At 39.6% G+C, this 26987-nt stretch overlaps 1 protein-coding gene across 1 annotated transcript in view; it reads right to left on the bottom strand.

The window, feature by feature from the left end:
- Positions 1-999: 999 nt before the first annotated feature.
- The window catches only part of ELMOD1 (ELMO domain containing 1), a 45445-nt gene continuing 19457 nt past the window's right edge, over positions 1000-26987 (bottom strand). Inside the window, exons 4-12 of the mRNA XM_018071512.2 lie at positions 20023-20168; positions 19846-19874; positions 18562-18659; positions 14292-14421; positions 11119-11252; positions 9840-9908; positions 7440-7490; positions 5811-5944; positions 1000-2386 (exon numbers count right to left, since the gene is read on the bottom strand). Coding sequence (XP_017927001.1) covers positions 2214-2386; positions 5811-5944; positions 7440-7490; positions 9840-9908; positions 11119-11252; positions 14292-14421; positions 18562-18659; positions 19846-19874; positions 20023-20168 — 964 coding nt within the window. The 3' untranslated portion in view covers positions 1000-2213. The remainder of the gene's footprint in view (positions 2387-5810; positions 5945-7439; positions 7491-9839; positions 9909-11118; positions 11253-14291; positions 14422-18561; positions 18660-19845; positions 19875-20022; positions 20169-26987) is intronic.

The following is a 26987-nucleotide window of genomic DNA, read 5'->3' as shown; positions in this document are numbered from 1 at the left end:
TCTGCCGCAGGTTTGGCAAGGATTTTGAGAACAAGCATGTTAGGACAAAGCTGAAGCACAAGAGGGTAGGATGGTAAGATCTGAAGGCACCTGCATGCAAGGGTTCCACAGGAGAAGGAATATCACACTTAGCTTCATTAAATCCATTGCCCTGAAAGACAGGAAAATTTATCACCCAAACCAGTTAGATTATAATGATACAATCTGACATGGAGTCAGATGACATTTTCTGATTTTATTTGAAGTTGACACCTTGAGACAAGGCATAACTGAGAGGATGACACCAGTAAGAAGGTAGCAGGAATATTTGTGCCTCCTTCCCCTTCCCTCAACTCCATGAACTCCAGTGCTGAGTATTAAAAATAAACCAGTGTAACCTAACAAACTGCAGAAGGTATTTCAGTCAGAGTGGGACAAGGAAAGAAAGTGAGAGTCTAAGATTTGAAACTATGAAAACTGTTATTAGAAACTTATTTTAGAGGCTTCAAGAGTGACATAAAAAAGTCCTTGAGACCTAAGGACTATAAATAACAACTTTCCAAAATCAATGGTAGTAAGTTAAACATGCAGAGTTTTATTCCTTGTATTTTCATGCAAAATATGCAAATGATCCCTATTTCCAAATTCACTGAAGAAGACTAATTATTGCAATACCCATAGAATTTTGCTGATTAACTCCACAATGAGTGCAATTTTCCAGCCCTGCAGAGAAGCCCTGAACCCCATCTTACATTTCAGCAAAGAAACGAGAGAGCTTAAATCCAATAAGCAGTTTCTCAAGAAGTTTAAATATTCCTATTGTTTTATTTTTTTTTGCTTATAAAGTCATGGCTCAAGCACTAACTAAAATGATATAAAGCACCTGATCTAGGGAAGCTGAGATCACACTTCAGACTTGGGAATACCACAGAGCTGCTACTTCCCATTTTACCTAATCCATTAAAGTAAAATAGCTTTCATCTGTATTACTGCATATCTCAAAAATAAAACCCACATTGCTTCAGTTTAGAATGATGTATAATTTATTGATATAATTCACAAGTAGTTGGACACTACTCAGTTTAATCTCCATATGCAAGTGATTTACACAAACATATAATACTAAAATTGATTGCTTAGAAGGTAAAAAATACCATGGGTATGAAATGCCATGGTAGATGTTGTTCAATATACTACACAATCTTAGTGTCAAACACTTTTACTCACTTATGGTTTTAGAAAAAAGGCAGCTTGCCATTTTAAATTATTTTTTATAAGTATTCTGGGAAACTCAAGAGGAGAGGTTTTGCTCTAAACCTTCTGATCAATTATTTCTCCCAGATCTTAGGAACTGAATTGACAACAAAAGCAACATTTTCAGTAGTTCAAACAGAAGATTTAGATTTTTGACCCCCTGAATTCACCAAGCACCACGTGACCAAATCACGTTGCCTTCCAGCATGTGATACAAAATACTAACTTCTGTATATCCAAAGGAATGTGCAGGAATTTAGACCATGCCTCAGCATGGTGGTGTTGGTGAGAACAGCCTCATGTTATAATTTTTGGCCCCTGCCAGTATCTGGTAGTTGTGAATGTGTTTGCAGTTCACTGTGAATGTATTAGCATCACCAGACCATTTGGTATTCATGCAGCTGATTGTAATTCTGCACAAACTCTTCTCACTGAAACTTGTGCCTCATAAGCCTCATTAATTTTGCATTAAGCATATAGTGGCTGCATGGAGAAAACTGGACTTTAATGTGTTTGCCTGCATCAGATTAAATTACACATATTATCTTCTAGATGAGAACCAAACATATATTTTGCTTGAAATGCCAGTAGTTATGCCAGCCTTAAAACATATCGAGAAGCTAAAAAGCTTTCACAATACGAGATCCAGCTACTTATTCCACATATACAAAAACACAGCTAGAGAAATACAATTCAATTGTCAATGCTGAATTATGAGGAAAGTCTAAAAAAATAGAAAAACTCTGATATCTGGACATCAATTCAGAAGGTAACACTGCATAATGAGGCAATATGAGCACCCATTTAAAATGAAAAATCCCCAACCAGAGAAGTATAAGGGGATCATGTTACAAAAATAGATGAATACTGCGCCAAAAACATGCACACAATTGCCATGGTCATTCAGTATGCTAGCGATGGTCTAACAGTGGTCTAACACAAGAGTGAGACAGTGTTTCCAAAGAAAATCAAGTGAGTAACTACATATTGATTAAACTTTCTGATGCAGCAAAATGAGGGCACAGAGCCATCTCTGGGTTCTGGAGCTGTTTCAAGATTCGCTTGTAAAATTTCTCTCTGACACGATTGAACTCCATTATGTCCAGTGGATCCTCATCAATCCAGAATTTGTGGAATTCATGCATTAAGTAGCCTACAAAATAATAAAAAGGGAGAAGAGATGAATACAGTATGTAAAGATGATATAAAAAATTAGAAAGAAGCCTGCAATTAATAATTATGATCTGCACAGGGAATCCTGGTCACTGAAGTCTGACACTTCAGGACACTGGGCAGGGACAAGACTAAACGTATTTTGGACAAAAAATTGGATGAATATTACACACTGTCAGAACTTCTCACCATAAACACAAGAAGTCACTAGTTGTCTTGACATATGGATTCACTAATTGAAACATTAAACTAGTGAGTATAAAAGCAGAGAAAGATGCTGCTGATGCTGCCCCACCAGCCTTTTGTTTATATTCAAGTTCTGCCTCACAGATATTACCTCATAGGAACATTGCTTACTCTCCACTAAAAAAAGAGCGTACTCTTAGGTAAAGTAACAGTTGCCATCATGTTTTTTTGTGTTAACACTTCCTCCTCGTGCACGTTTTTACCTTGTGTGTGCATGACCTTGCTGAAAATGTTGTTTAACACTTATGCCTATGGTTGTGAAAAGATGGATGATAAGGTGATACACAGAACCACTAGTTTTGGAAAGACATCCCTGTTACAGGAAGAAAGGTGATTCCAAAGGAGGTTTAATATATGGGCTTCGATTAAGGCCTTTATCCTCTCAGTTCTCTGCTGTCCTTGCCCTCAAAGTCTTTCACTGACAGGAAAAGCTTTACATCCAGCATTAGAGCTTCAATGAACTAGACCCAGTTTCTTGATCCCAACTTCCACAGCAAATGCACCACTGAAGGAGCGTAATTGTTCACCCCAACACAGCAAAATGTGCAAGTCAGTTTTCTGTACTGCAGAAAGTGAGGACATTTGCTGTAAAAAAATCTTAATTGCTTTTATCCATGTTTTTTTCTGTTGTATGACAATTAAAACACATGCTTCTAACTTCAATTTCAATATATATTTGGATAGACATGTTGTTTACTCCATCATCAATTTGAGAAACTTCATTCAAAAGGTACTCTAGGTACATCTTCAAATCTCTTCCATAGATTCTGGCAGCCACGGGCAGTTTGATTCTCAGAGATGTTACTTTCCAAGAAAAGCCCAGTAAAACCCCTTTTAAAAAACACCCCACTACATAAAATGAAGAATATTGTTAGATCTTCCCCCTCCAAAATTTAGGGGATTTCCAAGAGGCACCTCCTGTACTTCAGCAGTGACGATGCCAAGCATGCCATGGAGCAATGCAGTTTCATGCACTGCTTGTACAGTCAGAGAAGGAAACAGAGGCCAAGACCAGTGAGCCAAGAGCAGTTCTTCTAACGTGTGTCCCCACAGCCTGAGGGAGCAGAAGGGTGCAGATGAGGTGACATGTGGATTCAGCATTTAGGAAGTCCATGCAGTACAACCACTGTGTCCCCCTAGGTTGCTGCCTGGTCGATGTAATTTTGACTTTCCAGTTCAGTCAGGCAGCCTGTAGACATTTAATGAAGCCTAATGTTATCTGGGATTGAAGGAAATTTGAAGGAAACATAGGATGACTGCAGTAGGGAGAGGAGAGAAACTTTAGGAGCATAAGAATAGGGGTTTATCAGACACAAACAGACAAACTCTGGACAAATTGTCCTTGCTCCAGGAAAGTTTATATGTTGGTGTTTCTCTACAATAAAATCCATTTGATAACCTCAAGTTTTTCATGGGATAACCTGTAGTCTTTCCTAGGATGGCAGATGGGGTGTATATGAACATCCACCACCTTCACTGGCCCATTATACCAAAACCACAGAAGTTTAATCCAGTTTCATAATTCATAGATTCATGTGCTTTATGGATAAGAACTGTCAAAACCAGCACTCCCTCCACTGTCATCCAAGTGGACTGGGTATGCTGGTCAGCAGACACGCTGGTTGTGGGGCAAAGTCCCAGGCTTGACCAAGAGAACAGTCCATCCTGCAGCCAAATTTTTATAGGTGGTAACATGACACTGCAAAGGCACTAAAACACATCTCTTCTTCCCCCAGATTTAGTGGTGGGAGATTTAGACATGGTAAGAAATACAAATCAAGAATAGGATACAGAATCATAGCATTGTTTGGATGGGAAAAGACCTTTAAGACCAATTCCAACTGCTACTCCAGCACTTCCAAGTTCATCACTAAGCCATGTGATGCCACATCTACATGTCTTTTAAAAACCTTCAGCGATGACAACTCCAGTACTTCCCTGGGAAGCCTGTTTCAGAGCTTGATAACCCTTTTGGTGAAGAAATTTTTCCTAATATTCAATCCAAACATCTCCTGGGGCAGCTTGAGGCCATTTCCTCTTGTTCTGTTACTTGTTACTTGGGAGAAGAGACTGACCCCGACCTACAACCTCCTTTCAGGTAGTTGCAGAGAGTGATGAGGTCCATCCTGAGCCTCCTTTTCTCCAGGCTAAACAACTTCAGCTCCCTCAGCTGTTCCTCATAAGATTTGTGCTCCAGGCCCTTCCTCAGCTCCACTGCCCTTCCCCAGACACACTCTAGCACCTCACTATCCTTCTCGTAGTGAGGGAACCAGGACTTCACCTTGCTGAACTTCTGGCCTCAACACATCGATCCATCCTGTCCCAGATCCCTCTTCAGAATCTTCCTGCCCTCCAGCAGATCAACACTCCCACCCAACTTGGTGCTGTCTGAGACCTTGCTGAGAGGGCACTTGATCCCCTCATCCATATCATCAATGAAGTTATTAAACAGGACTGGCCCCAGTACTGAGCCCTGAGGAATACCACTGGTGACCAGCCCCCAGCTATCTGGGTCTGGCCATCCAGCCAGTTTTATAGCCAGCAAAGAGAACACCTGTCCAAGCCATGAACAGCCAGTTTCTCCAAGAAAATGCTGTGGGAAACAGTGCCAAATACTTTAAGTTTAGATAGTGTTACACCCACTGTGCAAAGTGCACAGCAGGCCTCTGCTGTAGAAGGGATGATCAAATACAGGGGAAAGAGCTGGGAAAGCATTATTTTAGCAGGGGAGCAACTCTGCTGAAGTGTGGAGAGTAACACCTGAATGTAGATGGAAGTATCGTAAGACAGTTGGATTTATGGGGAAGCAAATTCCAGAAAGTCCTTAAAGTCCCTTTACTTTCTTCTTATTATTTAAAAAACCAGTAAGGTCACATGTTCAGGCACTTAATGCGGTTTTTTGATTTGTGGTTTTTTTGTTTGGTCTGGGATTTTGTTTTTTTGTTTTATTTTACCCCTTGGTTTGGTAGTGGAATCTATCACAACTAAGAACTGAATCCAAGCATCCTAAAGACAGGAGAGCAAGACTAGCACTACAGTCTCTGTGTTGTGTCAGCAGATTATTTATTTTTTTTAAAACTATGTCTAGTACAAAAAGGGTTAGCAGAGTACAAATTTTGTATTTCCTGACCCCCCATCCCTTCACCCCCCCCACTTACAGAATGTCTGCTGAAAGTGAGTGAGTGTTGGTGCTTCTGGAGCAACGTTGTAGAAATGGGTCTTCAGAGCTCCACTCACAAGCAGGTTGTATGCCAGGTCTGTTATGTTAATGCCCACAATAGCAAAAGAGTAGCTGTAAGAAAAAGCAGCAACATTTGTAGAGAGTTTACCTTCTTTCAGCACACTGTAAGAAACACTGATGACCCTGACATTGCAGATTTCGTGTGTTACTGAGGTATATTAATTTTCTCCTTTGTGAGTTTCCAAGGTGTGTACGGGGTGGAAAGCAAGAAAAACATTTATCCTGGATGCCTTGTACATTCTACCAGCAGGTTTCCCTTGGGAAATACATGAACACGGTGAAAACAGGAGATTCATCACTGTGCAAGCCTTTTCAGTGGAACAGCACTGATTAGTTCCTACGAAATAAAAACAAGCACAGATGTCCCTGTGCTCCTGTGCTCACCTCTGCAACAGGGCAAGGACTCCACACAGTGGCTATGGCTGCAGGGTGACCCACCATTTGCTACTTTAAACTATCTGCTCCACAGGAATTCATTACCCACAGTTAGGAATATCAGGTTTTAACAATCCATCCTATAAAGACATTCATACGGCTAAAAAGCCTGGAAAAAGATCCATCTGAGTCACCTCACACTTCTTCCTAGAAGTGAACTAGATACACAGGCCAGAAAACAGGCAAAAACCTAAGTCAAAGCATACTGGATACGAACCCAAGAAAAATCAAACTCATGAAGCAAACTCCTGTCCTGCTAAGAGATATCAAGTGAAGTATATTTAGGCACAACAGAACCCAGAATCTGAAAGTTAATTTGTGAGACTCGTGCATAAAGAATTTGACATTTCTGGCAGTGATTATTTCCCAAGAAAACACATTAAGTCTCACACTGACATTTAGTGATAAAAGAAAACATATTTGGATATTCAGTGACAGTTTTTTTCTTCTCATCTAAACACAGCTGTCTTCTGTAGACTCTTTCGGGTATTTTTTCAACTGCCTCTATCAAGTAAACTAAAATACTTTCCTTTTCTTCAACCTTTGTTATATTTCAAGAGGAAAAAATAATAAACACTAGTCTAGAAGTCAACTGCAGCATGAGACCTAGAGGTGTGTTTCACAGAAAAGTGAAATATGGACAGTAGGATATATTACAGATCTTCAGATACACACAGGAGGAACATCCAGTTCCATAGTCATATATAATGCAGCTGCACCAAACCCATTTCTTAAGAAGAAAAAAAGTCATTACAATTTTTTCCCTATTGTATTTTCCTAAAAGCAGTTCAGAACCTGGTTTTGACAGTAAGAAGTGACATTTGATTACATTATGCGTTAAGAAGAATTAAACAGATATTCATCGCTGCACTACACGTATAGCATACAGAGAAAGGTTCTCCTTGCTACAGAATTTTTGGTTTTTTTTTCTAAATGTAACAAACTGTTTCTCCTGTAATCTTTGATCAAAACCAAGGTGTGGTTAAGACAATAGATGCTCCCAGAAATTTCCTTGAAAATGTAACCAGGGAACACCTTTTTCTGCTCAAATATACAGCATTATTGTTACCTGCTGTGTCTGTTGCAACTTTAAAAAGATCATTAAACTTACCCAATTGCCTTATCAAACTTTTTCTTCTCCCATTCAGCTTTGCTGAGTTGGCTGAGGAAAAAAAAGTAATTAAAACTCAGATATTGCCATGAATTACAAACTGACAAATATTTTCTTTCAATTTCTTTGATATTATAACATTTGAACATGGTATTTTACTTCCATTGACATGGCTAAGCATGTTTAACTCTGCTTTTGACCGCATGGATTGATATAAACAGACTTGAAATGGGTAACTGGCTTTGTATCATTGCCCATAAACTTGTCTCACCATTATAAAATAGGTACCTATGTCAATACTCACAGTAAAAGCCAGTTCTTTTCTATATTGACCACAAAGATGATCCACTTAAGTTTCAGCTATACAAAAAGTTGAAATTACATTTAACTAATCAAAGATGGTTTTAGCTTTTTTGTGTTTTCAGAAATACACAACACTCATCACTGGAGGCATGATTCACCTGAAGCAGCAAGCCTGAAAAATACTCCTCTGACTGTCAGTTTTTATGACTATCCAAATTAGAAACCACTCAACGGCCAAAAATAAGGAACAGCATTTTCTATTATTTGGCATAATAATGTGGAGATTTTCAAGGACACAGAAGAAACCTCCATTAAAATAAAATTAGCTAGGGAACAGATTGATTTTAGACTAAATTTCAGCTGTTCGATGATTTTTAAAAGCCGTGTGATCCAACCAGTCAGCCAATATTGCACTAGCCAGGTCTGAGTCTATTCAAAAGAGGAAGTTTAGCAGAAATCATTGCCTGCATTTATAACCAGCTAAAAGCAGGCATGGAACTGACCCTAACCAGTGGGCTACAACCTTGACATGGTTGTGGCAGTTTTGCCTTGGTTAAGTAAATCACAGTTTGCAAGCTTTAGATCCCATATTATCGACAACCATGTGTGAAAGCATAGTTCTTGGACTATACCTTAACTACAATAAGTATATATTACACTAAAAACAATTCCCTGAGCTTCATGTAAATATAGTATATAAAAATTGTTGTCATTAAGTATTTAAGATACTAATAGGTTCATATCCATCCTCACCTGAGTGTTATCAGGTGGCTTGCACAAGGACAAAACTTCACCTCCTAAATGGCTTAGCATACCTTATTCTTCACTCATTCTCTAAAATCTTAACCATCTTTGCAGGATGTGGCATAACAACACTTAGAAAACCCTAGGTAAAGATGAATAATAAGGGTGGCACACACAGGATGTGGGTAAGCAATACAGTTCAACTAAGACAGAAAATTCATTGATCATGATCCTATCAGAAAACAGCACAGCTGCTAAGCAACTGCATCAGGAACATCACCATGGGCACCCCCAGCAGCATCTATCCTTCTGCTGACGCTCTGTCAAGGCATAGAAATTGCACATACTCACACAGCACTCCAAGACTGCCCTTGGTAATCAAACATGCAAATGAAGAATACTAATATGTTCCATGGGCTTTCTGTCATAGAATTACCTTGGAAACTCAATCCCAAAAAAAACCCCTAAGGAGATCAAAAGCTTCACAGGATTCAGATGTGGACCAGCTGTATGGATATCTAACATTCCTGGCAGAAGAAAAATGTCTTTTAAGGCAACTGATTTCTATGTAACTGGATAAGAGGTATCGGACCCCTCCAATAATTATGGAGTAAATCTCATATTCCCAAATTGCCCATAATAACACAGCTTTTGACATCTGAAAGTACCTGATCTCTCAACAATCAAGACAATGGACTCACCAGATTGGGATCATCATTAGTCAAGGTAGACAGAGTATATGACTATAAATAAAGGGCCCTTTCAGCTCTGCTAACAAATTTTTGGCCTAGACTACTTATGATTATCAAGTCAGTCACTTCAGCTACATCAAGCAAGGTGAATTTCATTTCTGATATATAAACATGCTCATATGTACCCAGTGTTGCACCACCAGCTATGTTTGAGTCAAGTTTGAAGAAAAGAATATGGATCTCCTGGTGTTGCAACAAAGATTTTCAGTTTATAACATGCCAAATTGTAGTATGGTTTGATGTTTATTTACATGTAGTGTCTCAGAAAACTTGGAGAAAAGAAAAAAAAATACCTTAGTTCCTTCTTAGTGACTTCTCTTTAATTATGAAAAAAACACAAACAAATTAAAAGAAAGGTAAATAAAAATACAAAAATCACTCGAAATTAGAAGTGAAAACATTTAACACTAAATTTAACTATTTCCAAGATTCAATATACAAGTTCGCCTCTTGTACTTGATCAGTTTACAGGATCAGTACTTGAAAACAGACAGCCTGTGGCAATACCCAAGCATACACACAACAAAGAGAAGAAAACCCAGCCCCCTTCCCCAGACAGAGCCAGAACAGTGCTCTCTCAAGTTATTATTTCAAGCATTACCTGTATTTAGGGTGAAGAGAATCAGAGAGAACTTGCTGAGCTACCTCAGTGTCCCATTCGGCGAAATACCTGCAGACATACATAGGATATTTAGGGTGAGTTGTTAAAGAAACACAACAAAAAAAAGCATCTTGAGATATACTGAGCTGTTCGTACACACTCTTTTAAAGGTCACTGCATGTGTTACACAGTATGAGGAGCCTGTGACATGTTAAACTCATTAAGCTACCACTCAGACCCCCAAAATAAAAGATTAAAGCAGCCTCAAAATACAAGTGCAATCCTGTAAGTGCTTAGTGAATGTGCATTACCAGAGTCCCCTCTCTACCCATCCTACAGAAAATCAGTTGCTTATTGCTAGAGCATGTCAGGTGCTGAGCTCAAGAGAAAGCAGTTCAGGCTTCTTGATCTGGCAGATTCATTATGCAAGATAAGAGTCATCACGGAAGATTAAGAAGTTAAAAACACAGTAGGGATTAATTTCCCATGGAAGTTCAAAGCTGGAGTCAAGAGTACAGATCCTTGAGTGAGTTTTGCTAGAAAAGAACATACGGACAGCGGATGATTTATGTCCTTCAATCTGTAAAAGCAGAAAATATTTCTTTTTCCCATCATAGGGAAAGGTTATTTTATCAAATGTTGCTGAATTACATAACTACCTGCAGTAAATACGGCTGGAGAAAATAACAGACATTAGTCGATTCCCAAATTACCAAGCAAAGCTATGGTACTAACACCTGGTGTTCCTGAGTTGGAAGGAAGAAGTGATGTAAGCTCAATGCTTCATTTTGAGTATCAACAGAAATTGAAGTAGTAGTCAAACCACAGAAGTCTGCCATCAGTGGTTGCATTTTAAGTGTTTTGCTTAAGGATTCAACACGAAATTCCCAAAGAAGGTGGTTGAGCAGTAACATAACCCTCCCACCCACATACTTCCAGGGCATTTTGTTGAAGGAGATCTAGATACTGGTGAAAATATGCTTTACAGTTTCCTTCTTGTGGGAAGAGAGTGCTAACTCACTGTGTCACAGAGAAACTAAAAAAAGGGTTTAGCAAGTGGTATTACCAGGTTGAATGAGGAATACTGAAAGAGAGGAGAATTCTTTGAAGAGAGAAACCCTCCAAAAATTAGGCAAGCAAATAAATTCTTTCATTTGTTTAATATGAAGTCCCTGCCACTTTTATAAGTTATTCCCACAGACTTGCTAAAATCTGCAAGTAATGCTGCTTTTCATGACTTCAGACACACACAAACCCATATACAGAGGAACATACTTACACCAAGTTATATAAGCCCAGGAGACCCATCCCTCTAAAGTCTGTTTTAGGATCGTCACCTTGGAAACCAATTTCACACCATTGCTTTGAAATCCGAGCTTTCAGTGGTGAATTGGGCTTCAAGCATTTCCACAACTAGGAAGATTACAAGTAAAACATAATTAAACTTCCACACATTAGTATGGCTTTTTTTTTCTTTCTTTTTAAACTAAGTTCTGACGTAATGTCACTGCATTGCTATCCCAGAAACTGGAACACAAAATCAAATTAAATTCTTCTGTATGTGCATGTGTGTGGGGAAATCCCAAACAGTTCTGAAGTACTGCAGATGTTTCAGCCCTACAAGGCCCTTCCAACCTTATCGACAGCTGCTGTAACATCTCACACAAAGACTTGTTTTGCTCAGGCTTTGTTCATCAGTGTGGTGTGTGCCTCCCTAAGCATAGAGACAGGAATGGGCTGGATTTGGTTGTAAATCACTGACAGAGCAGCAGGCAATCAGCCCTCAAGTCCCTGAGGCTCTACAGCAATCTCTTCTCTGGCATCTTTTGCAAGTCTCTGGAAAGGTTACAAATCAAGAGTGCTGACTTAGCTACAACGGTGCTGAAAAGCAAATCAGAGAACACACAAAAAAAAAATAAAATCCATACAAGAATAGCATGTGCCACCATCATATTTAACTAAGGGAAGAATCATTCATTGATCTCACATTAAAAAAAAGGCGAAAGTGATTTAAGAAGCCAGATTGCCAGCTGGAATAAATCCACTTAGCTGCACTGGTCCAGCGACTTTAGTGTCTAAATACTATGTTGCTGGGCACCTAAAAGCAGCCTAAATTGACGTCTGACAAATACAAACCTCATGTGCCATATCTCAAACTCACTCTTTCCAAAGTATATTAAGAAATCAGTATTCAGAATTAAGAAAGTGAACTAATAACCAATCATGAGTTGGTGAGTAGGGCCTCAAGAAATGCACTTAGACAAAGCCTACCCAAGGGAAAGAGCTGTATGCACATTTCCCCAGTAAAAAACAGAAATTGTTTTAATTTTAGCAATCCTAGCTGAATTTAAAATTAAGTGCCCTAGGAATGTTAAAATTTTAATGATTTCACTTTGCAATGACTGTGTAAAGCACCATTGCTTAAACCATATTTGCTATCTTTCATCCATTAACAGTAAATACAGTATTAATCATTAGTTCAATCACATTAAGTTAATCTCTCTCTCATTCATAAAGTGCCCTCCTGGTAAACATGAATAAATGATAGTCATTAGGAACTTGAATTACCCATTGCAGAGATCACTTGGCAGAGTGCATAGAAGGAATGAAAAGCAACTGGCCTATTCTTCCACAGTGTGGTTTGGAAAATGAATTAAACCCTTGGACATATTTCCATTTGACATTAGCAAAAGCAAAACACCTGCTGTAAACAAGTGCTAATACTCAGGTGAAACTGATATTTTTTTCAACAGTATGAGTTTGCATAATGTTGCATAAGCTGCACTGTTTAATCTTTCCTCAGACAAATAGTGTTTCCATTCTGCTTTTATGCTCATGCAGTTATGTTTTTAAAGCATTTACATGACTACACATCACTGCTGTCATGATTCTCAGGACCTTGCCCTCACAGGCTGAGTGGCTTGGAAAGAGACCACAGCCAGCTCCTTGGTCTTTCTCACCTATGATCCCATCCTCAGACTCCACTTCTTGCTCTCTGGGCAGTGTAGACACCCAGTGTATTTAGGAATGCTTTCTTGGAGCCAAAGGCACTCATTAACTGGCAGTGTTATTTTCAGGGACCAACAATATAGGCTCATCTCCAAGGCACAGGCTTCCTCAATGGGTAAATCTGTGTGTCCTTTTAGTTAAAACTCACTCTACCCCCAGAAATTCATGCATTAGGCTGCGCTGGGGCTGGACTTGAACAGGAGGAGTCCATCTGCCTAAGCCTACTTGATGGTTAGAGCCCTCCTTCAGGGCAGCTCCGGATTTTAACAACTCCTTGGTGAGACTCCCACCTCTCAGGAGGGTCAACCTTAAAGACAGCAGCTTTCCAGACACCTACACGAACTCTGACCATGTGAGGCATTTTTTAGAAACAGTTATTTGCATCCGACAGTGGCTATGTAATATGCCTACTGGGATTTTTGGAAGTATCTGGAAGGCTGAGTAACTACGGTAAAATTTCCAAAAGCCCTCACTGTAATTTGTGTAAAGCACTGCACTGCAAGATAGAGCATGGTTTGGATGCAGTGGTATTTAAGTTTTCAATATTTTTGTTTCAAATACGTGAAAAAAAAACAAACAACAACCAAACAGGTGGTATGTTTTTATAAGAATTCTGAAAATTCTCTAAGAAGGCATTTTGCTTTCAGATAATAAGCTCACTATCACTTATTCTGTGTTTCTTATCATTTCTCTGAAGTGTGGAATAGGGTCAGGAAAAGGATTGGAAGAAATACCAGGGCTTGCTATTAGACTATTTTCCAGACCCTTTATTCTTTCCTCAATTCCTTTCTAATACAGGAACTCACTAGCTCTTCCTCTGCTTATGGCGTCAAGACAAAAAAAAAATGCTTTTATCGTTTGCTCCAGTGTGAGGCTTTCCTGAAAGCATGAAGGAAGTAAAACCCAATTGGTATGGTTTTCATAACTCTACCTGTATTTTCCAAAGAACAGTTTCACTTTGTTTTCATTTCAAAACATATTTGGTAACTGTATTTTATTCCACACAATAAAAATCTAGATGTTTGCCATTGGGATACATAGCTATTGTCTTCAAAGACAAAAGGAACTGAAGAAAAAATTTTGACTGTGGTTAATAAAGAAAAATACCCTTCTTACATTGAAGAGAGCTGTACTGAAGTAGGATGTAGGGCTATTTTTCCAGAGCTCACTGCACATAACAGCTCTGCACTATAAGAACTACGTATCCAATGCCCACATATAGTCCAGCCAAGGAAAATCCATTCATCAATCAGGGTGTGAGCTGCTTGCTTGGCAGGTGTTATACCCAGACTTGATTATAATGCTGTATAGTTTTGTCTTAAAACAAGTACATGATGGAGGAAGGTGACGATACCTCTCAATGTTTTAAAGAGGTTTATAAACCAGGCTGTTTGGAGCTAACATGAACAAAGGATGCCCTCTAAGTATCTCTTAAGCACTCACCTTCAGAAGCATTTCTTCATGTTGCGGATTCTCTGAATCATACGGCTCTCTGCGCAGCTTTTCGACCTCTGCAATAAGATTTCTGTACCCCACAATCTGCAGCAGGCATGCCTGAAGAGATACTCCCAATCTGAGGGGGGGGGGAGCAACATAATCCAACTCAATCATGTGTAGCTATGAAACAGTTACCATGTACATACCCATTTAATTAATGAGTAGCATTACATCCATGACTTGATAGTCTAACACTTTAACTGCAATGGGAAAATTTCCAAGAAATCAATATTACATTAAACAAGGCCTTGTGAAATGTATAGTCATATTTAGTGCCTTTCTTAGATGATAAAATTTGGGATTTTTTAAAAAACTGAACGTTGATTTTCACATTGAGATCCCATTACAACTATACACAGCAGCAGCATTGAATGTCTACAACAAGCACATTACTTAATCTTTCTCCTCATTCAAGCGACAGCTTCTCAAACAATGCCCTGAGATCAGAGATGTGAATTTGAAAGAGGAAAGTCAGCAAAAAGCTAAAAATATTCATTTTGCTTCCATGCCACAAAAGCTAGCATAAAGAAGCAAGCCAAAACCCCGAAGTAATAGTTTCAGAGATCTGCCGCCAGGCAGGGTTTTTTTGGTCTCATGTTGAGAATTGTCACAATGGTTCTTTTCATTATAATGCAGATTTTGTGTTTCCTTTTACATTTCCTGATGCATCATCAAAAAACCCAAAACCAAAACACATGAAAAAACATCCCCCCAAAAAAAACCCAAATCCCAACAAAAAACTGCACCAAGCAGCAGCTTATTCAGTTTACGTTAAGATTTTATAATATGAAATGCAAGTTATGCAGTACACAACTGCCATGCTCATAGAAAGTTTTACTTCTATACGGGAATAAATTCTTTAATATCTAATAAAGTCTGAAATTATCAGAACATCTACTATGAATTTGGAGGGTATAGCTAAGTCTGCACCCTCATTCCTCTGCGGCACGCAGGTTGCACTGACACTAAGCTGTACATGTTCCTCATCTGTCTTGTCTGATACACTGAAACATATTGTTTATTCCATAATACTGTTAAATTTTCTGAGCAGAAGGATTTTCACTGCTTATCTTTCGAGGCAGGCCCTGCTTATCTAAACTGATCTTCTTCTATGGCAAGGTGAACTGCTCAGTGGATGAGGGAAAGGCTGTGGATATTGTCTGCCTGGACTTTAGCAAGGTCTTTAACATGGCTTTACACAGAATTTTTCATGGCTTGGGCGGGTGCACTGTTTGCTGGGTAAAAAATTGACTGGATGGCCCAGAGAGTGGTGGTGATTGCCGTTACATCTATCTGGGGGCTGGGCACTAGTGATGTTCCCCATGGCTCAGTTTTAAGGTCAGTTCTGTTTAATAACTTTCTTTACCAATGATCTGGACAAGGAGATCAAGTGTATCCTCAGTCAGCTTGCAGATGACACCAAGCTGGGTGGGAGTGTTGATTTGCTGCAGAGTAGGAAGGCTCTGCAGAGGGATCTGGACAGGCTGGATTGATGGACCAAGGCCAATTGTATGAGGTTTAACAAGGTAAAGCACTGGGCCCCTCATACAAGAAAGACACTGAGGTGTTGGAGCATGCCCAGGGAAGGGCAACAAAGCTGGGGAAGGGGCTGGAGCACAAGTCTAACGAGGAGCAGTTGAGGGAGCTGGAGGTGTTCAGCCCACAGAAAAGGAGGCTCAGGGGAGACTTCATTGCTCTCTACAATTACCTGAAAGGAGGTTGCAGCCGGGTGGGTATCAGTCTCTTCTCCCAAGTGACAAGTAACAGAACAAGATAAAATGGCCTCAAGTTGCCCCAGGAGAGGATTAGATTGGATATTAGGAAAAATTTCTTCACCAAAAGGGTTATTAAGCCCTGGAGCAGGCTTCCCAAGGAAGTGGTGGAGTCACCATTCCTGGAGGTATTTAAAAGACATGTAGATGTGGCACTTAGGGGCATGGATTAGTGGTGCACTTGGCAGTGCTCGGTTAAGGATTTTAAAGGTCTTTTCCAATCTAAATGATTCCATGGTTAATCTACAGAAAGAGAGATGTCAGCATTAGGCCATTTCTATTGCTGCAATTGTATGCTATTTGAGGCTATAACCCTTTAAGAAAAACTTTTGCAGCATTTTCCCTCCTTTGCTGTTTATCTGTTTATTTTCGGGGGCTTTGTCCTTTTTTTTTTTTTTTAATATGCTTCACTTGCTCTAGCCTTCAGTTTTACAGAAAGACTGCACTTCAAAAAAAGCTGAAAGGCAGACAGACTGCATGTGAAATCCTGTAGTGTATCACTAAACCACAGCCATAATGTTTTTAGCTACTCTATAGCCTCAGAATAGTTTAAAGAAGCAAACCACAGGATGTGGCAAAGCAGAGCAATTTTATATATATATATATATATATATATATACACAAACAATTTCATATTTTTTATATATATATATATATTTAAGATACACATTGCAGATCATATTCAAACTAAGCCATGTTTCCACTTTATCTAAAGACAGTCAAAAGCTCCATGCAATGTTATTTGGGTGCAGGTTTGGGGGTGGAATTAATTTCCCCACTCTCCTTCTCATTAAGGTTTTGTCCTCCTGCTTGCCAAGCACAGGAATACTGGTGAGTTGCTGATGTCCCACGCCTCCTCGCTGTCATCCTTGTACCGGCTGTGGCAGTTCTTAGAGCAAAGTACCTGGGCATGCATCCCCACTGTACTCATCTTCAGGTGCTCCACCAGATGGAGGCAAGTCCAAAAGTGGAACAGGGGAATGGGAACTAGATGATATGCTCCCTTCCAACCCAAGACTTTCTATGATTCTATGTCTACTTCCATAGTTAGTGTAGACCGCACATGTCACCACCTGGTTATTCAACCTACTTGCTCCTACCACTAAACATAAGCGCTTATCTCAGAGGCATTGACAAAGGAAAATTACTGTGTCCTGCCTCCTCCTCTTCAGGTCATGGCAGCCCACAGCCTTCAAGAAAAGCTCAGTGCAAGCACCCCTGGGGAGCTACTTCAGCTCTGCAAAGATGCTACATTAACAAAAATGACTGCATACAGATTTGCAGAAACACATACAGTATGACACATGCCCCCTTGTCCTTACCCTGGGAGATTTCAAGTCTACTATGCAAGGCAAGGTGAGAGTTTCTGAACAAGACAGTTTGGATGCAGGTTTTAATTGTTTAAGAGAAGACAAGGCATTGGATTTTCCTTAATCATGTCTAGAGAAACAGCTGACCTGCTTTTGATGAAATTTTTCCAGAAAACTTCAGTATAAAATAGATGGCTCACACGTAAAACTTCAGTGCAGATGTCCAAAGTTTAGCAGAACTATGATTACTTTAATATAAGGAGCAATTTAGTGGCAGGGCATGTTTCTATGTAGGTGGCATCACCTTGCACTTTTCAGACCCCCATTCCTCACTGTTTTAAGGAGATATTTTACCAACTTATCTTTTGGGTTTTGTTGTTGCAGCAAGACCTTGTTTATGCTGCTGATCACTTCAAGAAAGGTAGCTATCAATGTATGGATGCTCATTTTGTATTATGTATATCTACTTCAAGCTTGGGAAGAGGAGTGAACCTCAGACTGATTGCCTGAATAATACAGCTTTCAACACTTCTCCTGCTGATTCCTGACCTAGACACCTTGTGCCTTAAGTTGGGGCTGTGAAGTAAGGCAGCCACAAAAGTGTTATTGCTTACTCTTGAAATACACACTTGTAAATGTAATGGTTGGTTGTTAATCTCTTCTTACCAATATCAGTTATGTTGTATCATTAAAACTTGTGTTTGGAAAATTAAAGGCAGTTTTAAAATGTTAACCAGTATACTGTTTGTATCAGTTACAACAGGATGATTTCTTCCCTGTTCAAAAGGCCACATATAGCCTTGCTGAGAAGCTATCACTGTCCTTGCCAGGACTCTCTGCTTTGGTGGAATTGTATCCCTGGAGAAGTGACCCCTATAAGTCCATGCATCAACAATATACTAAGACAGTGTGATTCAGGAAGCAGCTAGATAGAACTTGCTTATTACAGTCACCATAAAAGATCATTCATTTTTCCATAATTTTTTTGACAGCAGAACTGAAGCTGGAATTGTATGCTGAGAGACAGAATTCATCTTCAAATCATGTGCCACAATAACTATGGAAAACCAGCTCTCCACGGACCTAGGCACTGAAGATATCAATATTTCCCATTTATTTTGTAAGGAAACTTACTGTGGATTTATATCTGGATTAATCCTTTTCAGCTCCATGATGTCATCTATCGTTTTTTCAATAGCATCAGGGTGAACATTTACTGATGTTTGCAGTCGCTAAAAAGAGGTTTTATACACATATTAATTCTTATAAAAGCTATTACTCAATAGAATTTAACAATGGCAAACGTGATACATAAAAGCTTCCAGATTAAGAATCCAGAAGACCCAACTCAATATATATGCACATCTTTCCAGTCTATTCAACCCTACTGACTAGTTTCAAAACACTCCCCCTGTAAAAACTTGAGTTGCTTTGCCATGCCCTTGTAGTGTATCGCATTTCTGTGGCAGCTGTCAGTGAAGGTGATCAAAGGCCTCAGTGCAGATCAAGAAGGAGCTTCAGACCATCCACCTAATTCCACCAGAATTGCTAGCCTTCATTTGACATTCCGTCTCCCAACATGTTACAGTAAGAACATTTTTCATTTCACTTGTCATTGTACTTTGTAGAGATGCTCTTGGAAGTTCAGTATTCAAAAACCAACATGTCATCTGAATTTTCTGATGCTTCGTTTGTAAACTACACAGTTGCTTAAATGCAAGCTTTTAAATAGGATTCTGCCTTTCTGTTTGTACTAGAAATATATTTGGAAGCACTATGCTGAACTAAGAGCTACATGACTTCATTTTTATTAATGCTGAGGTAAACTTTTCAACATCACTCATTTTCATGACAGAGAATTTAAAGCCTGAATGATGCTATTTAACATATACACAAATGCCTTAGAGAAGAACTTAGGTTAGCACAACCAGTGGCACAGTGAAAGGATGAAGTGACAGAGGTTTTTCTCCATTAATGTATTTAAAATAAAATAAAAGAATAAAGTTGGTAAAGTTGCTCTTCCGGCTGTGAAAGTTGCTTTTCAGATAAAAAACTCCATCCCGATCTTTTTTGTAAGTGTGTAAGTGACTGACTGCGGATTACAGATGTTCTAAGACAGGATGAGGAATCAAGCCAAGAAACCCCGAATTACAAAACATCATTCTCATCATCTCCACCATGGCCTGTTTTCCCCTTGATTCCATCATTGCTACAGTGTGCCTGTCCCTGAAGCATAGGACACTCTACCCGACTTAGCAAGATCACCTGCTATTGCAGCCACAAGTCCGTCTTCAGTTGAAAACTGTTTTAATGTAAAATCATATAAAATCTTAAAGTGATTTTTTGGGGAGAGCAAACAGCGAACTGAACAATCCAACAACACAATAGAAAAGGTGAATGATGAGATCTTTCACTTACCTTACTTTTTGAACCTTTCAGTGATGCCTCTGTAAGAGAACAGTATTTGAAAGCACCATGTCAGACAAGCTAAATTTACATTGGACCCATTTAACAGTTTATTTATGATAATGTCATACTATTTTTAGCACGTGCAGAAAGCTACAAAGGCATGCAGAACTAAATATTTGCAGTTACCTATTTTCATAGTTCTGGCAGCTCCAGGTTTGGTATTGTAACAGATCCTTTGCAATTCACATTGACCTGTTAGTTTCCTGACCACGAATTTCAGGCAGCGCCACAAGCATTTGCAGTAGAAGTACAGGCATACCTGGACAAACATCCTGGCAAAAGAAGAAGTCTGAAAATAAGAGTCTGGAGCAAAGTTTGTTTCAATGCTGTCACCACCCAAACAGAATGTACTTCCTCATCCTAAATTCCCATTGCCTAAGGAAACCTTTAAAGCAAAAGCAGCAATCACACTACAAACATTTATCCTGGCAAATGTTAAATTGTGCTTTTTAGTCTAAGCCAACAAAACAATTCACGCACAAAGCACCAGAACTGGAACCACAGAATAAGTCAACTACAGAGTTCTCAGAAGAATACTTATAAAAAACTCTTTGTCCCCTTATAAAAAAAAGCCGTATAGTTCCTACAAATGCTTTGGGGAAACATGAGAAGGGAGTACAGCTCACCCTGATATAATGGATGCTGAGGATCCAGGGAGTCATTACACCCTGGCTTAGTTTTGCCTCTGCAACCAGCTGCTCCAAACAGATTGGCTGGTTATCCTGACAAACTTGACATCCTGACAGCATTCATGTCAGGTCCCTAAGAACTATAATTAAGGAAATCAAAGCTTCCACTTCAGCAGAAAGGGTGTTTAAGAACCTACCCTGAGGTTCACCACCTCTTCCAAGATCAACTGTTACACAGCACTGATGCTGCACAAAGTACAGAACTGACAGTAAGCCAAGAAATCCCTTATTTAGCTATTGCATCTAGTTTTGAGCCGCAGCAACAGAAGGCACACTTTGACAAACAGGATGTATTTCAGTGGAGATGGTAGGACTGGACAACAAACCCTGTGAGAAGAGGCTGGGAGAGCTGGGCTTGTTCCACTTGATGTAGAGATACCTCCAGGGGGAACCAACCGCAGCCCCCAGTGCCTGTGGGAAGATCATGAAGGAAACAGAGCTGGGCTCTTCACGGTGCTGCAGGGCAGGTAGACAAGGGACAGCAAGTATGATCACAAGATGATCAGTCTTGTGAGGAGAAGTTTTTTCACCATGGGGACAGTCAGGTAGTAGCATAGGTTTCCCAGAGAGGCTGTGCAGTTTACTTCTTCAGAGTTTTAAGCCTTGACTGGAAGAAGCCCTGAGCAGGCCAGTCTGGTGTCAGGAGGTTGGACCAGAGACCTGCTTAGGTCCCTCCCAGGCTCAACTATCTTGTGATCCTATGAAAGCCTGAAAAAGGCTGCATACATGAGAAATGCTCTATTTTAAACCTTATTAGCACTGCAGCTGCTACTGAAGCCCACATACTGCCACAATTACATAACACACCCCAAACCCAGATTTAAGGGGAAAAAACTTATTTGGAAACAATTTAGCTTTCTTGTTTCTATGGTTATGAAGGCACAGATTCACAGGGTGCGCCAGGTGGGGGAGGATCCACCCGTGGTCCCCGGGTTCAGAGGCACATCTCATAAAAGACAAGTTGCAAAGATACGACAGTGGGAACATTGCCATCTGGGCATGGTCCTGGGTAACTGGCTCTAGATGGTTCTGCTAGAACAGTGGGGATGGACCATATGACCTCCATGGGTCTCTTCTAATCTCAACCTCTCTGTGATTATATTCCATTATTATATTATGGGAAAACATCAATACTGCTTTGACATGACAGCTTGCCAATAAATAGTCAAAAATAATTTGGGCCATTATGTTCTAAGCCTGTGTGTATGCATATTCATCATTAGCCCATTGTTTTCTGCTGTTGATGTTTTCGAAGGACAGTTATTTGTTTGCAAACTCTATTAACCTTTTCAATGAAGTGCGGTAGTTATTTCGAACTACTGAATTTCAGATACTCAAATCAGTTATAGATTTAATAAAGCTTGAAGAGCTCGATCACTTCCTAAAATCATTCTGAAGGGCATGCTGTAGAAGGACATTCAAGGAAGGGAAGATGAATTAATGCATGTTAATGTCTACACAGGAGTTTAATCTGCTTTATATTAACTTTAGTTTAATCATCTTTGAAGAGGGATTAAGCTAAGGGAACTAAAGACATTTTATGTCTAAATGGAAAGCATCAACACAAGTACTTAACATGCTTTAAAAGCATCCACTTTATCTTCACACTTTTAGTTAATTCACTTAGCACTCCCAAATGCCTGCATGCAGGCAAACCCCCTTGGTTTTATGCAATGGGAAGCCACTATTTTAGATACAAAGCGAATGAGAAATCAGTCCCATGGTTTATTCAAGTTTTAGACAAAAAAAAGTTTCAGGTGCTGACACCAAAACATCCCCTCATCCCTGCCGCACGATGTGCCAGAACACAGTACTGTGAGGAGTTAATTTGTGTTTTACAGCAGGTTATCGCCTTCAGTATTAAGAACAAGACTGGTTACCAGGAGACAAAGCCATCATCAACCAACAGCCATTCTTTAAGTTTTCAATAGTTAGAAGTAGAATCACAGAATCATCACAGAATGGTTTGGGTTGGAAAGGGCCTTAAAGATATCTCGTTCCAACAGCCATGGCATAGGCAGGAACACCTTCCACTAGACCAAGCTGCTCAAAGCCCCATCCAACCTGTTCTTAGGATATATGTCTGTTAAAGAGTCAATTTCACATTAAGTCAATTGTAACCTTTAACAGTGGCTCAGAAAACCCTATAGGTTAACACTGAAAATTTTGGTTTTCCAACAGATGTTTGATATCAACCTTTATAGATTTGACTAGTCTACCATCCCTGAAAAATTCGAAGAATAGCCATCCCTTGGCTTCCTCAACACAACTCAGCTCTGTAGTCAGGCTGAAGGCACAGAAAAACAAACACAAGAGAAAAATGCCAAGCTGAAAGGTGGAGTATGGTAAAACAAAGTTCTGAGTTTTCATCATATATTTGTAATAGAAATTAGAGTTATTTTCTTTAGGCCTGCTTTCTTTTCAAAGGTTAGGTCTCTATTAGAGCAACCACAGAGAGAGTTCATTTATAAGAAAAAATGAGAGGAAAGACTCAGAGTCACCTAACTTCATGTCAACAGTCCATGTAATAAGATTTCCTTCTAATGAGCTAGGTAGCTCCCATAAAATCCATGTCCTTTAAGAAAGTTCATGCCTATACTTAGTTGCCTCCAGGACTGAACCCATTTATTTAAAAACAGGGTTTTGAGTACCGTATTGTGTGATGTGCATAAGTTTTGGGGGGGGAGTGAGCGGGGAAGGTATTAAGTGCATTTGAATTATGTGTTTCTGCCTTAGGCTCAATGACAGATTTGCAAATCAAAGGAAAAACTCCAGATGGGATAGTGTTGTGAGCATATAGTTGCAACCACTTTCTCCACTAAAGTTCTGCTTTGGCTGTGGTTTGCATAAAGGTTAATAAAAATGCATCTACTAAAAGCATGACACTACAGCACACAAACACTACATCTGTGATTCACTAAAATATACTTATCAGCTATTACTAATCAAACAAATACACACTAGTTTTGACTAGAAGAAAGTTAGCCTTTGTGGGTACCTTCAGTTTTCTACTACTCATCCATCTCAGGCTTACACTAGTTGAAATCTTCCATTTGCAACATGAAAGGCATAAAAAGTAACACAAGCTCTTTATAAAAGGCACCTCTTGCTTGCAGAAGTCCTGTAATAAAAGTACACTAGTGATTAGGTAAGACAAGTTTTCTGCTAGCCACTATGCACTTCAGTGCATGCAAAATTGAGACACTGGCAGCTATAAAACAAAACATAGTGTATCATGAAAAAGAACTCCCATGAAAGTACAGCATGAGCCATGTGTTTGACTACAGCACAGTGGCATTAACTTCTGGTTTGTTTTAGTGTTCAATTCCAAAACTCCTCTCCAGTCAATCTCTTCTGTTGTTCTTGTTTGTTGTTTTTATTGTTGGTTGGTTGGTTGGTTTGTGGTTTTTTCCCCCCTCTTGCCCTTCCAGCACAGAAAACAGTTTGTGTGGTCATGTACGGTATGATTTCAGATCCTGAGGTGAAGTTTAGAAACAGAAATATTATAGAAATTAAGGCATTCCTCAGAGACTCACACTCTGCTCTTTCCCATTTCAATACAAGCTCCTTCTTCCTCTGTATTACAAGCTGTTGTATAGACCCACATATATTCATAGTTGCATTTCAACAGTATATGAACATTTATTCAAGTAAAACAAAGAACTGCACAATAAGATGCTGATGTGCACAGGCCAAATGAACAGCCAGTTCCCTTGCCAAGGATGCTGTATGAAAAAAACAATTAAGCAACCCATCTCTATCAGCAATAATGGGGCTCAGCAGAGGTTCTGGAGAGCTCTCTTCCGTGAGGAAGGGGATGAAGAAAGGGGTTTCTACAATTGTTAGGATCCTTGCAAGACATGGAGAAATTTAGAGTCAAAAAGTAAGAGTACTGATGCTACATTCACAGTGCTTCTATTCTCCACAGCATGTGCTGATCTGTCTGGGGAAAGAAAGCATGAGGCAGCAAGAAGCAGAGAACACTGAGCTTGTTGTTTCCCACCCTAAAGGTGTGAAGGGAAGTACACAAGTGGTTCTCAACAAGGGGTTCTCAATGTTTGCCCTTGACTAGCCATCTGATGTTTTCATTGTGACAGGAACAGCACATGCGATGGCTATTAGAATTTACACCTCTCTCCAGTGACATTATGACGTCACATTTTCATGAAGTCTGTCTTTTTATTTCAGGGTGACTGGCTCTAGACAGCCTTCTCCATATAAACTGGCAGAAGCAAAATTGAGCAAAGGTTTCCAAAGTTACCTAGTTTTTCTGTGAAGCTCTTTCCTGTGCTACCTGTTCGACTAAATAACAAGATGTATGTATAATGCAACATGAAATACCTCTTGAAGGAAAGTAGAGATCAATGACTGTGCAGCAGTTTTGAAACTAATCAAATAGAAGGTGCTTATTCCCTCCCCCAGTAATTTCAGAACCTTAGTATTTTCAGAGTCAGTAACAAACACAAATACTTTGGGTAAAATGAAAACTTCAGCTAGATACTCAGTGCTACTTACTGGACTTAAAATTGGGAGGGAAGCAAGTAAACTCCCAAAACCAACCAAAAATACCCCAACATCAAATCCAGTAGTTTAAAAGAATGAAAAAATGTCACTGAATCTACTTACACATCATTTTCTTTCCTGTGTGTCCTGTTTCAGGTCATACGGATAGTAAAGATTCTTACACAACTATTTTTCCTGAAGGACATACTCAGTTCAGAAAAGAGTGGATTACAGGAGTATTTCCTTTCTGAGAATTCTGATTACAGTTTGAGAAATCAAACTAGTTATGGCTGATAAGGTGTCCAAATAGGTGAGTAAGCAAGTGAGGAGCTTATTTACCTTGACTGTCTTTGGTTTATGTGCGTAACTTACAGTGTATATACAAGGTCAACCAAGAAGTAATGTACCAATCACCATTTCTGCCATAGGCAGACCTGCTATCACCTCCTTTAAAACACAAGAAATTGTTTTCATTCTGTGCCTTTGCAGACTTGACAACTGAAATCCACCTTATCTCCTCATTTAGACATGAAAGCAAGTCACCGTGGCAACTAAGGAAGACATAAGAATAGTTTTTAACAGCAGTTTTCCTCACTTTGCTTCTCTTGCTGTTTGCTGATTTGATTTTCATTTTATCTGATATGACTCCAGTAACAGACCTTATGCTTAAATTCTGCTAGTGCTTTGAGATTCTTTTGCAGTAGATCAAGAGAGGGTGTCAAGTTTCTAGGGTTTACTGAAGAAAATCTGCCTGCTACAGTTGGCTCTCCAAGTTGTTATTATTTCAGTTGCTAAAGATAAATTAAAGTCAAAGTGGAATTGTCACTGACAGACTCCACAAAACCCCTTTACAAAAAAAAGCACTGAAAGATTAAGTATTTAACTGAGAAACAGTTTTATTATTTCATAAGTAATATTTTAGATTTCAGGAATCATTAATATCAGAGCAAGCTGAGAAGGAAAAGAAACCTAAACCAGCTCTTTTCATTTGGACATCACCTTGAATTAGAGCTATGAGCACAAGAGTCTAAATTCAAGGATTTAGAGTTATTCCAACTACTAGACTGTCTGTTTAATAAAAGCTTCTCCTTTTCCAATCAAGTTGGGTGGGAATGTTGATCTTCTAGAGGGTAGGAAGGTTCTGCAGAGGTATCTAGACAGGCTGGATCAATGAGCTGATGCCAACTGTATAACGTTCAACAAGACCAAGTACTGGGTCCTGTGCTTGGGTCACAACAATTCCAGGCAGTGCTACAGGCTGCAGGAAGAATGGTTGGAAAGCTGCCTGATGGAAAAGGATCTGGGGGTTTTGGTCAACAGTGGCTGAACCTGAGTTTGCAGTGTGCCCAGGTGGCCAAGAAGGCCAACGGCATCCTGGCCTGTATCAGCAATAGTGTGACCAGCAGGACCAGGGCAGTGATTGTCCCTCTGTACTTGGCACTGGTGAGGCCACACCTTGAATCCTGTGTTCAGTTTTGGGCACCTCACTACAAGAAGGACATTGAGGCACTGGAGCATGTTCAAAGGAGGGTAACAAAGCTGGTGAAGGGTCTGGAGCACCAGTCCTGTGAGGAGTGTCTGAGGGAGCTGGGGTTGTTTAGCCTGGAGAAAAAGAGGCTCTGGAGAGACCTCATCACTCTCTACAGCTGTGTGAAAGGAGGTTGTAGCCGGGTGGAAGTCGTTCTCTTCTCCCAAGTAACAAGTGACAGGACGATAGGAAACAGCTTCATGTTGCAACAGGTAATGTTTGGATGGAAAATTATGAAAAATTTCTTCACCAAAAGAATTGTCAAGCATTGGAACAGGCTGCCCAGGGCCATAATGGACTCAACTGCACTGATGTAACATTAGGCAGCTCTAACATCTTAGAAGGTGTCAAAAACTCAGAAAACATCCAGT

Source organism: Manacus vitellinus, unplaced genomic scaffold, assembly GCF_001715985.3.
Source record: "Manacus vitellinus isolate BGI_N305 unplaced genomic scaffold, ASM171598v3 scaffold_2_pilon, whole genome shotgun sequence".
Taxonomy (NCBI): Eukaryota; Metazoa; Chordata; class Aves; order Passeriformes; family Pipridae; genus Manacus; species Manacus vitellinus.
The sequence above is the reverse complement of the archived record's forward strand: the minus strand, read 5'-3'. Positions and strand labels throughout refer to the sequence as shown.